The sequence below is a fragment of the Hemitrygon akajei genome, chromosome 16 (genome assembly GCF_048418815.1).
Source record: "Hemitrygon akajei chromosome 16, sHemAka1.3, whole genome shotgun sequence".
In the NCBI taxonomy this organism is placed as follows: Eukaryota; Metazoa; Chordata; class Chondrichthyes; order Myliobatiformes; family Dasyatidae; genus Hemitrygon; species Hemitrygon akajei.
Window position 1 is genome coordinate 76,940,767 of NC_133139.1, and position 15,131 is coordinate 76,955,897.

The following is a 15,131-nucleotide window of genomic DNA, read 5'->3' on the forward strand; positions in this document are numbered from 1 at the left end:
TCTCAAAATCAATGGTTTGAATTTAATGAGCCACCGTTGTAGAAAAATAACAAGACACTTCACAGGATTATTAAACAGAGAATTGGCTCTGAGCCAGTTAACTGATATTAGGGGTAGGTGACCAAAAGTTCCATCAAAAACGGTAGGCTTTAAGGAGAATTTAAGTTAGTAGGAAATTACAGCACAGGAGGAGGCCATTGGGATCATCATATCTATTCCCTTTGGGTCATGCAAAAGAACTCTACAGCCGGTGGGATTTCTATACTGCAATGTGCCACTGTGTTGGGTTGGTTTAATTAAGCGGCTCATCCTGATAAGAAAAAATAGAAGGCATTTCTCTACCCAGATAGATAGAAAAGACACAACAAGCTCCCAACAGCAGTTCTGGGTCCAAGGATCACCAGTGTAAGTGTTAAATTCGTAAGATTATAGGGCAGATCACTGACTGGTTATGTCACCTAATCCGAGTGTGGTACTTCAAGGGGTGTGAGAGTTTAGGCCAGTGGCAAATGGAAACAAGACCAACCTCACAGAGAAATAGGGGATAGGTTCAGGAGTAACACGAGAGGGAGAGCAGCAGATGCTTTCACTTTACTCACAAGAAACAATTCACTAGAGGTAGGATCATTTCAAATATTTCCTACCTTCACTGGTTTGGGATTCGAGCTGGTGGGAAGTCCTCTGATCATATGCAGCTCGGGGTCTCTGAAAAGGACAAATATTTTTGTCAGAACAAAGCCCAAATCAGTCCCAGGCATATTCTCCCTAGAGAATCTGATGTGGGCACACATCATCTGATGGAATCCTTGCAAAATTCTCAAATCAGGAGGCCATTTGGTCCATCGTGTCTGATCTACCCTGCCATAATGCCACCTTCCAGCACTGGTCTGTTGCTCTGCAGGTTATAACACTAATAGTACATGCCCAAGTTTTGTCAAATGTCACCAGTGTTCCTGCTTCCAGCAGTGTTCCAGGACCCCACCTCTTACTGAATGAAGGACGTACTGTAATTTCGTGCATCTCCCCTCAGATCTTTCCACGTTCGTTTAAATGAACACCCTCTTTATTTGTAACTCCTTTCTGTGAAAGGGAAAGGAGACAATTCTACTTACTCTAGTACAATACACAAAATGCTGGAGGAACTCCAGATCAGGTAGCAGTTATGGAGAGGAATAAACAGTCAACACTTCGGTCAAGACCTTTCGTCTGGATTGGAGAGGAAGGGGGTAGAGCCAGGATAAGAAGGTGGGTGGGGGGAGGGGTAGAGAGGAAGGAGGACCAGCTGGCAGGTGATAGGTGAAGCTGAGTGAGGGGTAATGTGGGAATAGGAACGGGAACTAGAATTAAAATGAACAGCTGCCAGGAAGTCCCGCTTGTTGTGGCTTCATAAGGTCTCTCGGGTTTTTATACCTCCATTATGTCCCCTCGGTTCTCCCCATTCCAAAGAAAACAAATGCAGCCTTTCCAAACTTTCTTCACATCCAGGACTCTTCAGTTCTGGCAACATCATCGTACATCTCTTTTGCTCTCCCCCAGTGCAGTCAAACCTTTTCTGTAATCTGACCAGATCTGTACTCATACGGAAGCTGCAGCCCAACCAGTCCGCATTCGTATTTTGCATTGTGTTCATATGATGTAGAACAATACCGCTTCGACCCATCATTTCAATCCTGACTCACAGGGTGGGAAGTTGGGACGTCAAAAACTTTCTTGGAAAGTGAATAGAAAATCCGTTGTTTGGGGCAATCAGGGTGCAAGGAACAGACATGGCCCCAACTCCAGCTCCCTCCTTGGTAACCCTGCTGGGCCATCCAATGCTATGTCTCCCCCTCCTGTGCACTTGCAGCCCCTCCTTTCCCTGCACATCCGTCAGGCAGCGTCCACCATGTCATCTCATACCAGTCAGGTACCCACCCCCCAACATCTACATCCTACCACCCCTTTACCCTCAACCTTGACCTGTCCTCCATGCCCGCCAGATGCGTTTGACCTTCACCAGCCCTGCCTCTGCTAATGCCTCTCTCCAAATTATCTCAGTTGCCCCTTCCCTTGGAGGGAGCGAATGAGCCGCAGAATCCAAAAAAGTATGGAAAGGAATGCTGGTAATTATACGCCCCCAAAGTACTCACATCTTCTGTACACTGGGGCAGTCCTGCCGTATCACAGACCACAGGCCCGAGCTGATCGAGTGTCTCCAGTTCAGCATCTTCCTCACCTGAAACAGGACACAGACCGGAACCGGCGTTAACAATTCAGTGCAAACTCCACATTTCACTTGAATGGACTTCATTGATTGTGAGCTCATTACAGATTATCTACACAGGGAGTTCAAACAGAGTTGTACCAGCCATTTATCTGTTTTTTATCTGCGTTGTATTGTTTTGTGCACTCATTATGGTAGTTAGTCAAGTGAATGGGGTTGTAGTAAAAGCAAAGGGAATAAGTTATGTATTCGTGCTTTATTCTGGGCATCATATTTTTTGTTAACCACTTAGTTAGCTTAATTACGTTTGATTACTCTTCTTTGCAATGCATCAAGATTGTTTTGCTAGTTGCTAATAAAGGGTCGAATACATTTCTTCAACTTAGTGGAACATTATTATTTGATTGACCAGAGAGCGCGCCACACAGGGATAACAACCCGTGCTTAGTTGCAACAGCAATTAATTTATTAGAATTGGCTGCTACACTCTGTCAACAAAAGGTTTCGACAATTAAACCAAACAATTAACAGCATTTGGCGAAATTAGAAGCACCAGAGCCAGGAGCAAGTAACAATCTCCTGTTGATTCATGCTGCGTTTGGGATTGGAACACAGTTTGGAATGGTCAATGCTGATCGTAAGCCCCAGTATTGTGGCGTTTGTCAAAGAGTTCAGCGCTTGGTTCATTGAAATGCTGAACTATTTTGATTGTCAAGGTCGGAATTAAATACCGTTGTTTTGTCCGGTTCGTGCACATCAAAAACAACATGAGTCAAGCTGGAAGCAGTGACCTCGAAGTCAAGACTAAAAGAGAAATTAAACTTACTGGTAAAGTTTTTGGCGACTAGAATTGACAGTTTTCAGAAGGACTATAATCTTCTTAACAATTTTGTTAAAAGATTTAATGCTGTTAATTAAAAGTCTTTTATAAGACAAACAAAATGTCTCGTGAGTGCAGTCTCATTTGGATGATTTGAAAAAAATCTTGAAGATGCTGCTAAGCAACAAAACCTGCTGTTGTCTTTAATGCTTATTTCAGAGCAAGATAAACAAACTGAAAGCTATGTAAATATTGATTCTCTTATTAATACAGTCACAGCAGAGGCTGAACAATGGTTGAAGCAAACGTGATGAAGGTCAAATTGTTGGAGCAAATGAAAATAATTAAAAAGCCACAGGGCATGCTTTGACTACATATAAAGCTCCTGATTTTCAGGATGACATACACCCTGAAGACCATGTGTCTAACGTGAGTGCAGCAGGTTCTATTGCTAGCAGAGTGCACCATGCTTCTGATACCTCCTTGTCATGCACTTAAGCAGAGGCTGATTTAGCTGAGTTATGCACAAGGCAGCAAATTTGAAGGATAGACATGCAATGGAAGAACAGGCGGAACGACTTCGAAGAAAAATGGAGCAGCTTAAGATGCAGGAAGAAATTGCAGCCAAGATGGCTAGAGTGAAAGGGCTGAAGGCTTTAAGTGCTGTGGGTGCTAAAGAAGCTGTAGCACGACAGTTCTATGGTCTGAGTTCTTATCTTGAGATGGCACAGAAAATCCAACATACTCAATGTCAACGTAGATACATTTGTTTGTTAAATGTCTATGAGCCACAAGTTTGGGCCCCAAGGGGTAGTTCAGGTTGTTCACTCTCAGCCTGCACCAAGGAGTTACTCTGAACGTACGACATATCCAAAAGCACGAGGTGCTTCTGATGACACGAATTTACAGAATGGGGACACTCATGTTTCATATGATAAAAGTTTAAAGAATGCACTGGAGGCCATAAGGACGAAAAAGGAAATAACAAGCTTAATGATGCAACAACAACGCACTGCACCTCTGCCTAAAGGAGAGATTCAAATCTTCGATGCAATCCATTGCAATATCATAAATTTATGAGAATAGCATTGAAGGCAAGACTGATGATTATGGTGACCATCTCCATTTCCTCATACGGTCCACTGGACGTTACCCCTAAAGAGCTTGTCAAAAGTTGCAGCGAGACAGCCCAGAGGAAGGATATCTACAGGTCAAAGCTTTACTACAGGAACATTCTGGTGATGCACACAAAACTGCTGCAGCCTACATGGACAAGACGTGGAAGTTCTTCAAGACTACAGTCTTTTTGTTATAGATTATTGCAATGCAGGACATGCGTGAGCTGGACACTGATTGTCGTAAAGAAATTGCTCCATAAGCTTAGGGAAAAATGGAGATTGCGGTTCTGCAAACTACAAGAAAGGCACAACCATAAGGTTATTCACTGATAGCCAAGATGACGATGCTAATATCTGTTATTTGTTAAACGGGGTGCCGTGCGCAATCTTAATCTGATGAAAAACAGACGTGGGAGCACAGAGGAACATCTGGAAATCTCCAGGAAGGCCCTCTTCGTTGCTGCTGCTGCTGTGAGGTCCGTGTCTCTGCTGAGTCCTCGGGGTCGCGTTGCCAATGGCCGTTGGTGAGGGCGTCTTAATACGCTCGGCAGAGGATGGTGCTCAGAGAAGCTGTGCCGGGGGGGGATGGTCGTCGGCTCGGAGGTTCGATGGACTCTAAGTCCGCTGCGGTCAGGTCGCTTTCGGTGTGTGTTGCGTCTGCGAGGCTGAGTCCGGCGGCACCGTGGGAGTCCATAGTGGGGGATATTCCCTTCTGCCGCCGGCGTGGGATGGCGAGTCTGTCAGGACCCTGGGGACTTGTGGAAACTGTGTGGTGGTTTCTTTCGAACTTATAGTCTTTTAACATCTTTGGACTATTTTTACTGTGCCCATGGTCTGTTTTTTTATAATCAATTATGCTATTGTTTGCACTGTTGTAACTATGTGGTTTTGTGCAGGTCTTGTAGCTTTAGGTTTTGGTCTTGTTTTGGGCTTGGTGCTCTTTTCCGGGGAACGCGCTAAGATGGTAGCGCGATATTAATAAGCAGCAGTCTCTCCGGACTCTGGATTGGGGACTGCCAAACGTTACGTGGATTTTCTGGTTTGTCTGTTTTGTGGTGTAGTCTGTATTGTCATATGCTTTTGTGATATCATTCTGGAGGAACGTTCTCATTTTTTAACTGCATTGCATTTGTGGTTTCTAAATGACAATAAACTGAACTGATGATTACTGATATTGTTGATTTTACTGAAAGACAGTAAAAGTTGTTACACACCCAGTGTTTGGGAATATAGATGATCCTACATCACCAGCACTAAGCAAAGGTGTGAACAAAATTAAGTCACCAGTTTGTTCTAAAGCAGCTTTGTAACTACTGTGGAAAGTGAAGCTGAAACTGAGCCTGGAGCTAATGAAAAGGATGCAGATTTGACACAAGCTGTGAAAGAATCAAACACAGCCAGCAAGTGACATCCTGGTATGTAATGGCCTTATGGGGGCTGGTGATCATGACTGTAATCTTCCTATAATTCCAGTTCTGGTGAAGTCTAAGATAGGTTACTTATGCTTTTCTAGATCAAGGAAGTACTGCAGTGTTCTGTACAGAGAGCCTCATGAACAAGCTCAGCCTGACAGAAAAAGGAACTGATAGAGATGAATGTGCCCAAAGCACAAGAGCTTTAGCTGTCCTGGATCCATCATATAAATATAACTGCAAAAAAAAGCAGAACAGTGCCTCTACTTCCTCAGGAGTCTGTGGAGACTCAACGCCATCGAAAACCTTGGCAAAACTCTACGGATGTGTGGTGGAAAATGTACCGACTGGCTGCATTCCGGATTCCGGCCTGGATTGGGAACACCGATGCCTTGGAGTGGAATAATCCTACCAAAGGTAGCAGCCCAGTACCTCACAGGTAAAACCCTCCCAACCATGGAGCACATCGACAGGAAATGCCACCATATCTAAAAAGGAAGCATCCATCATCAAAGATCCTCACCACTCACACCATGCTCCTTTCTCACTGCTGCCATCAGGTAGAAGGCACAAGAGCCTCAGGACTCGCACCACCAGGTTCAAGAACAGTTACTACCCCTCAACCATCAGGCTCTTGAACAAAACAGGTAACTACACTCATTCTATATCTGGTGTTCCCACAACCAACGGTGTCACTTTAAGGAGTCTATATCCTGTTACCTCATGCTCTTGTTATTTATTGCTATTATTTATATCTGCATTTGCACAATTTGTTGTTCACTGATCCTGTTTTCAATACCGTTCTATAGATTTGCGAAGAACGCCCGCAGGAGAAAGAATCTCAGGGGTGTATGTGGTGACATGTATGTACGGTGATAATAAATTTTACTTTGAGCCACTGCCAGTGATTTGCAGTGTTGATGATGCAATCAGAACAATGTTGGGTTGGTCCATGAATGGACCATGGAAAGGAGACCATGCTGATTGTGTACAGTCCGAGCTGACAGTGAAGAGGATTTCAGCTTTGAACTTGGATGAGCTTTGGGAGCAGCAATTCAAGACAGATTTCCATGAATGCATTCGGGAGGAGCAACCTGGTTTGTGAGGGGAAGATCACAGTCGGGACAGCCCACTTACTGGAAAGAGGACATTTGTGTGAATGCTTCAGATTTCATGTCTCCTGTGTTTTGTAGCACCTAGCTGTAATTGTTGGTGAGGGGCTCCGTCATTCAGGGTTGAGCATGGATATTGCGTCCTAGCTGGATAGATATGCTAGCCTGGGCAGTACGATATGGAGAGCAAGCTCCCCACCTCCACACATCTGATGAACCCAAAGGAACGGCAGAGACCAATACAGTTTGATACCAGCAGCGTTGCAGGAGTTGCCAATCAACACTGAGCTCAATGTACGACTGCCTAAGGACTGGAATAATAATTAGGGGGCTGGAATGTAGGAGCCATGCTTCTGCTTTCTAACTGCATTGTACTCTGTGTTGTGCATTTATTATGTTTGTCATGGTAACCAGTCAGGTGAGTGGGGTGTGGTAAAAATGAAGGGAATAAGTTACGTATTAGTGCTTTGCTTTGGGCCGTTTGGTTCTGGGGACCACTGGGTGTCATGTCTTTTGTTGACTGCTTACTTACGCTTAATTACATTTAATTACGCTTAAATGCATCACATCAAGATTGTTTGTTTTGCTAGTTGCTAATAAAGGATTGAATACATTTTTTTGATTTTGTGGAACATTATTACTGGGCTGATTGGAGGCCGCATCACAGAAGAACAATCCCGAGCTAGTTTGCCAGCAGCGGCAATTGATTTGTTAGAATTGGCTGCTACAAGGGTCACTCCCATGACTACACTTTGAGACCTTGGGACTATTGGCGATAAGTAGATCGGCCTCAAGTTCAACAGCACACACAAGGATCAGGGCGACACAGAGGCACAGTTCCAGGGACCCAGGTTCAAATCTGACCTCCAGTGCTGTCCGTACAGACTTGGCACATTATCCCCGAAGCCATGCTGGTTTCCTCCGACGTCCCAAAGACGTGCAAAGATGTGCAATTCAATGGCTCTGTCAGTGACCCTTACGTTTAGGTGAGCGGTAGAATGTGCAGATTCGAAGGCAAGGTTGGGACAATAAAATAGGATTAATGTAAATGGGTAATTGATGGTTGCTATGGTTTCAGTGGGCTGAAAGGCCTGTTTCTTTGCTGTAACAGCTGCTTCTTTGATTCCGCACATTCTAAGTCTAAAATGCAAGATTCTTCTTTTTAAGTGCACCCCATATGGAGTAATTGAGCCAAATACCACAGCTACATTTAACAAAGTGCAGTACAGAGCACGAACAGGTCCCTCACCCCACAGTGTCTGTGCTGAACACAATGCCGAATTAAACTAAATCTCTTCTGTCTGCATGTGATCTACGTTCCTCCATCTTTGTGTGTGTCTAACAGCTTCTTAACCGTCACTACCGTACACGCTCCCCTGTTCCAGGCACTAAACCCTCCATGAAAAGCAATTACCTCATGAGCTTTGTTCCTCTCACTTTAAGTGCACAGCCTCTGGTATTTGACTCTTCTACCCTGGGAATTTAAGGGGAAAGAAGATGGATATTCTCAGAGGGCAGAGTGGAAGGATATGTAGGTGTACAGCATCCACCTGCTCAACAGCACCTCCCAAACCCCGACCTCTATGTCAGTAACCCTACCAGGCTTCACTGCCAATTATCATCATAGAGCCATAAAAAGTACAACACAGGAACAGACCCTTTGGCCCATCTAGTCCATCCCAAACCATTTAAACTGCCTACTCCCATCGACCTGCGATACCGTAGCTCTCCATACCCCTCCCATCCATGTACCCATCCAAACTTCTCTCAAACGTTGAAATCAAGCTTGAATGCTCCACTTGCGCTGGCAGCTCCTTCCACACTCTCATGACCCTCAGAGCGAGGAAGTTTCCCCTCATGTTCCCTTTATACTTTTCACCTTTCATCCTTAACCCATGACCTCTGCTTGTAGTCCCAGTCAACCTCAGTGAGAAAAAGCCTGTTTACGTAACCCAATCTATACGCCTCACAATCTTATATACCTTTTATCAAATCTCCTCTCAATCTTCTACAGTCCAAGGACTAAAACCCTAACCTATTCACTCTTTCCTTATAACTCAGGTCCTCCAGCAACATCTTTGTAAATTTTCTCTGTACTCTTTCAACCTAATTTACATCTTTCCTGTAGGTAGGTGACCAAAACCGCACACAATACTCCAGATTGGATCTCACCAACATCTCATACAACTTCAGCACAACATCCCATCCTCTATACTCAATACTTTGATTTGTCCATCTTAAATGCCCCTTGAGGAGGTGCTAAGGCCCTTTGGCAGTGGATACTGAGTTGAAAATTTGAGCACAGCATTAACAAAGGAACAGTTGTACATTTCCTGCAGGATGGTGAGCGAATTTGATGGGAACATAGAACATAGAAGTTTACAGCACATTACAGACCCTTCGGCCCACAATGTTGTGCCGACCATGTAACCTATTCTAGAAACTGCCTAGAATTTCCTTGGCACCGAGCCCTCTATTTTTCCAAGCTTCATGCACCCATCCAAGAGGCTCTTAAAAGACCCTGTTGTATTGGCTTCCACCACTGCCATTGGCAGTGAATTCCACACACCCACCACTCTCTTGTGTGAAAAACCTACCCCTGACATCCCCTTGGTACCTATTTCCAAGCACCTTAAAACTACGCCCCATCGTGTTATCCATTTCAGCCCTGGGAAAAAACCTCCGGCTATTCACATGACCAATGCCTCTCATCATCTTATACACCTCTATCAGGTCACCTCTCATCCTCTGTCGCTCCAAGGAGAAAAGGCCAAGTACACTCAACCTATCCTCATAAGGTATGCCCTCCAATCCAGGCAACATCCTTGTAACTCTCATCTGCACTCTCTCTATAGTATTCACATCCTTTCTGTAGTGAGGTGTGCAGAACTGAACACAGTACTAGAAGTGGAGTCTGACCGAGGTCTTGTAAAGCTGTAACATTGCATAGAAGTATTTGATATTTAGAGAATTATCTTTTTAGGTAAGCTACTCTAATAATTCTTTTCATCACCTTTTCAGGAAATCAATTTTCTCTCCTTCATGAAGATAATCATTAACTATTTTTACTAGTTTTTTTTTAGGTGCTCTGCTGATTAGCTCATACTAGAATGCTTCACAGCTCTTGAACTCAAACCCGTGAATGCCAACACACTATACGCCTTCTTAACAACACTGTCAACCTGCACAGTAGCTTTGAGTGTCCTATTGACATGGACCCCAAGATCTCTTAGGTCCTCCACACTGCCAAGAATCTTACCAGTTACATTATATTCTGTCTTCAAATTGGACCTACCAAAATGAACCACTTTACACTTATCTGGGTTGAAATTCATCTGCCACTTCTCAGTCCAGTTCTGTATCCTATCAATGTCCTGCTGTAACCTCTGACAACCCTCCAGACTATCCACAACACCCCCATCCTCCGTGTCATCAGCAAACTTACTAACCCATCCCTCCACTTCATCATCCAGGTCATTTATAAAAATCACAAAGAGGATGGGTCCCAGAACAGATCCCTGCGGAACAACACTGGTCACTGTCCTCCATGCAGAATCCGAACCATCTAATTTTGTATTTGCAAATATTTATGTAATACACACACACAATGATGGAGGGACTTAGCAGGCCAGACAGCATTTATGGAAAAGAGTAAACAATCGATGTTTCGGGAAACAGGACTCATGATCAAGAGTCTTGGTCTGAAACATCAGCTGTTTACTCTTCTCCATAGCTATCGTCCGGCTTGCTGAGCTCCTCCAGAATTTTGAATGTGTTACTTTGATTTCCAGCATCTGCAGATTTTCTTGCTTTTCCAAATATTTATGTACAGTCGACCTTCACTAATCTGACTACCTGTAATCCGGTTCCTTTGATAATCCAGCACTGATTTCAAATCTTCGTGCAACTATAATTTAAAATTTCCCGGGCCACCGTACCAATCTGCTGCACATTGTTTTGGTTGCGCTAGATCTGTTCATGTGTTGGCGCACTCTTGTAAGCACAGACAGGCGATTCCTGATTGTTGTAATAGTGGCTCAAAGAAACAGATATGCATAAGAAAAACAATGAAAGACGGAAGAAGTTTGGAACTAGATAAAGTGCTGATAACATGGTTTAATCTTCGTGTAAGTGAAGGTGTTGAATTATCTGGAGATATGGTGAAGGAACAAGCAAAAGTGTTCATGAAGAACGAGGACTAGATTATGAGTCTGACTATAGTGAAGGCTGGCTTCATCGGTTCAAACAGCGTCACGGCTTACAGTTTCGTGCAGTGTGTGGTGAAAAACATTCAGCAGACAAGGAAGCAGCAACAGAGTTTGTTGACGAGTTCGCCAAGTTAGTCTCCAATGAAAAATTAAGCTCTGAACAGGTGTATAATGTTGTGCCAGTTTCAGCACCAGTTCCTGATGCTTCACTCATTTTTCAAGATGAAGATGTTGATGATCCTGACAACCCCACGCTTACAGATGTAACTTTGCCTGAAGGTATATTAAACGTCTCACTTTAGAAGCGGAAGTGCTCAAGTTTCCTGTAGTAGTTAATTCTTGTACCTTTACCTGTACCCTTTATTTTATCTGTGCCTGTACAGTATATCACTTTATTAATATTTCACTTACTACTCATTTAATATTTGTTTAATTATTATCTAACTTGTACTGATATACATGATATTTTAAAGGTATGATGAGGCGGTTAGCTATTGCTTAATATGATCCTTCTGTAATTCGGCATTTTCACTAATCTGGCACTCCTCAGGTCCCAGTGGTGCCAGATTAGTGAAGGTCGATCTGTACTTTCTTTAGTGGCTACGTATAAACTTGCTTGTCACAGAGTCCAGATCCATGCACAGCATTCCGAGTATGCTCTAACTGAAGTCTGGTGCTTTATTAAAATAATCGTTATCCCAAGCTTGGATTTGCATTTTTTTTAGCTTTGTTCACTTGCACAGCTAATTTGCATGGGAGCTCCAGTGTTATCAAAAACTGCCAATAGGCTTTTCATTACACCTATTAATTCCATGTAAATTAGGCAATATATGGCAGCATATTTGACTTTTCTTTGGACTTATGAATGTACTTCCTCTGCCCCAGTTGGAACTTCACTTCCCAGGTAGTAAGTGACCTACATATTACTAAGAAAAGGTACCACTGAGAACATTAGCTCTGACACAAGACGCTGCATGTGCTGGTATCTGGAGCAATCGTCAAATTGCTGAAGAAATGAGTCGAGTGGCATCTGTGGGGGTTGGGGGAAAATAAATTAATTTTAATTACTGGACTTAGAGATACTTCATAGTAACTGGCACTTTTGGCCCAACGAGCCCAGGCTGCCCACTTTCACCCACGTGACCAGTTAACCTACTAACCTGCAATCCTTTGGAAAGCGGGAGCACCCAGTGAAAACGCACACCGTTATGGGGAGAACATAGAAACTTGTTGCAGGTAGCAGTGGGAAAATGGCTACGTTTCACGTTGAAACACCGTGTGAATGAAAACAAGGATTTCCTCCCCCTCAATGCCCACAGATGGTGCTTGACCCAATGAGTTCACTGCTCCATCTCGGCTCTGCGCTGAACTGGCGCTCAAGCTGAGGCCTGCTTCATGTCTGTGGACTCACTTTTGCTCTGAATTCTATTTGCTTACTTTTATTGTTTGCATGATTTGCTTCTTTTCTTTCTGCTCATTGGTTGTTTGACTTACTTTGCTTTTATGGGCTCTTTTGGGTTTCTTTGTTTCATGACTGCCTGTAAGGAGACGGGTCTCAAGGCTGTATAACATACCAAATATACTGAACTGATTCAGGCTATTTAAGGTAGCCATGTCTATTGAAGGAGGAAGTAACCAGGGTCCTGGAGTCTTGCACTGTTTGGAATTGGAGTAGGTGTGGAAGTATGGGTAACTGAAATGAAACTGGAACTTAGTCCATAACATTATTTTTGAAAACACAGATTTTTTTGATGGTGCATTTTTGTTTAAAGTACCAATCCAAAGAGGTGCCATCTTCACAACCTCACAGAATCCCAAAGCATTTCTCAGTCAAAGGACCTTTAAAGAACACTCGATGGAGCAGCACACAAGATCAGATAAATAGCAATGATATCAAAACTTTTCCTCTCCAGACAGGCAACAATAAGTATTCGATATGTTTTAGTGAGGTCAACTAAGGGATAAATATTGCTTAGGAGCCTGCACAGAACCTGAGTGTACCGTGATTCAATGTGCATCTCCCATGTCAAAGCTGCATCCCCATCAGGGCTCAGAGTAACTGGATGTTAAATTTATTTTTAGAAAAAATGCTAAGTGGAAAACTTTCAAACCCTGATATCAAGGATGAACACACACCAGTCCACCAGTCTCATTGAGGGGCCAGTGGTGGGAAGAGTGAGTTTCTGGGCATCATCATCTCAGAGATCTGTTCTGGGCTTCATGAAGAAGACATGCCAGCAGCTGAACTTCATTAGGAGTTTCGGGAGATTTGGTAGGTCACCAATGCTCCTTATAAATTTCTGCAAATGTACAGTGGAGACATTCTAACTTGCTGCATGATCTGGAGACTCTTTGCCCAGCATCACAAGAGGCTGCAGAGAGTTGTAGATTTAGCCACCTCCATCATGAGCACAACCCTCCCCAACACTGAGGACATCTTCAAGAGGTGGTGCCTTGTGAAGGAGGCATTTGACATAAAGGACCCACATCTTGTTACTACCATCAGGGAGGAGATTCAGCCGTCTGAAGACTCTTTTTAGAAACAGCTTCTTCCCCTCCACCAATACATTTCTCAACGGTCCATGAATTCATGAACCGTACCCCCTTATTTCTTTCCTTCACTACTATTTTCACAATTTATAGATATTTATGTCTTTGCACTGTACTACTGAACAGCAAATCTCACGTCATACAAGTCAGTGATAATAAATCTGATCTGATCCTGCCCGGAATTGATCTGAAATGCATGCTGTCCTTCAGTAATAAACAGGTTCCAAGTCTACAAAAGTCCTAACGGCAATTTTGTCTGCAACTCAGAAACAGAGTTCGACCTGGTAAACACAGACTTCCACACCTCTTCAGTAGTCTGCTGAAAGGCATCAAAATGCAGACCCGACTAGAGAGGGGGAGAGAGGGTGAGAGAGAGAGAGAGAGAGAGGGGGGGAGGGAGAGGGAGAGGGAGAGGGGGGAGGGAGAGGGAGAGGGAGAGGGAGAGGGAGAGGGGCAGGGAGAGGGAGAGGGAGAGGGGCAGGGAGAGGGAGAGGGAGAGGGGCAGGGAGAGGGAGAGGGAGAGGGAGAGGGAGAGGGAGAGAGAGAGAAAAGCAGTTCTGCTGTTCATAGAAATTAATTTATGTTCCAACCTTTGAAATTTGTATTATTACAGGAGGCTTAATCATATCTGTGACCATCTATAAATCACAGGGACGGCCCACATAGCAAAACACAGACAAGCGCTGGATGCCCAGATCTAGCTTTCTCGTTAACACTGTGGTAGGTCCGTGACACTGGTTCACCCAGACACCTGTTACTCCATCCTCTTGAGTCCTTTAGCTTAAATAATGTTTTGTAAGACCATTTTAGCAGACTGAAAGGCAAGCTGCTGATTTCAATAATAGCTTTTATAAACCAGGAAGAAAGTGCTATTAATTTTACTGTTAAAACCTTAGGTATTTTTTTGAAGATTGATTAAACTAATTTGCTAATTCAGATTTTTCTGTTACAAGCTGAAGTTTTTACAGATGTGAAGAGGATTTCACTTTGCACGACTGCACTGTGGGCCTACTGCTGACCTCAGAGCCCATGAACCCCACTCCATGATGATCCAGTGTCAGACTGCATTCTCACTCCAGATGGTCTCACTGTAATTCCATGCATTCAGCTGGGGTGTGGAACATGGAACAGTACAGCACAGTCCAGACCCTTCGGCCTGTAATGCTGTGCCAACCCGGTGATCAATCTAAGCCTTCCCTCCTTCCTTCACAGCCCATGGGCCCCATTTTTCTGACATCCATGTGAATCTTTCAAACGCCTACCACCACTTGTGACAGTGCATTCCAGGCACCCACCACTCTGTGTAAAAGAAAACTACCTTTGACAACCCCCTTAAACTTCTCTTCACTCACCTTAAACTGATTACCAATGGGAAAAAAAAAATTCTGGCTGCCCACCCTGTCTCAAAATCTTCCACTCACTGCTACGAGCAAAAGTTCCCACTTGCTTCAAAAGGGCAACAATTATACCAGTGCCTAAGAAGAATAATGTGGGCTGCCTTAATGACTATCGCCCGGTAGCACTCACATCTACAGTGATGAAATGCTTTTGAGAGGTTGGACATGACTAGACTGAACTTCTGCCTCAGCAAGGGCCTGGACCCATTGCAATTTGCCTATCGCCACAATAGGTCAATAGTAGATGCAATCTCAATGGCTCTTCACATGGCCTTAGACCACCTGGACAACACAAATACCTATGTCAGGAT

General features: G+C 43.9%; 1 protein-coding gene across 1 annotated transcript in view; it reads right to left on the minus strand.

Moving 5' to 3' along the window:
• LOC140740204 (uncharacterized) overlaps positions 1–15,131 on the minus strand; it is a 97,591-nt gene that overhangs the window by 43,781 nt on the left and 38,679 nt on the right. Inside the window, exons 3-4 of the mRNA XM_073069245.1 lie at positions 2,130–2,215; positions 645–705 (exon numbers count right to left, since the gene is read on the minus strand). Of these exons, the coding sequence (XP_072925346.1) occupies positions 645–705; positions 2,130–2,215 (147 nt within the window). The remainder of the gene's footprint in view (positions 1–644; positions 706–2,129; positions 2,216–15,131) is intronic.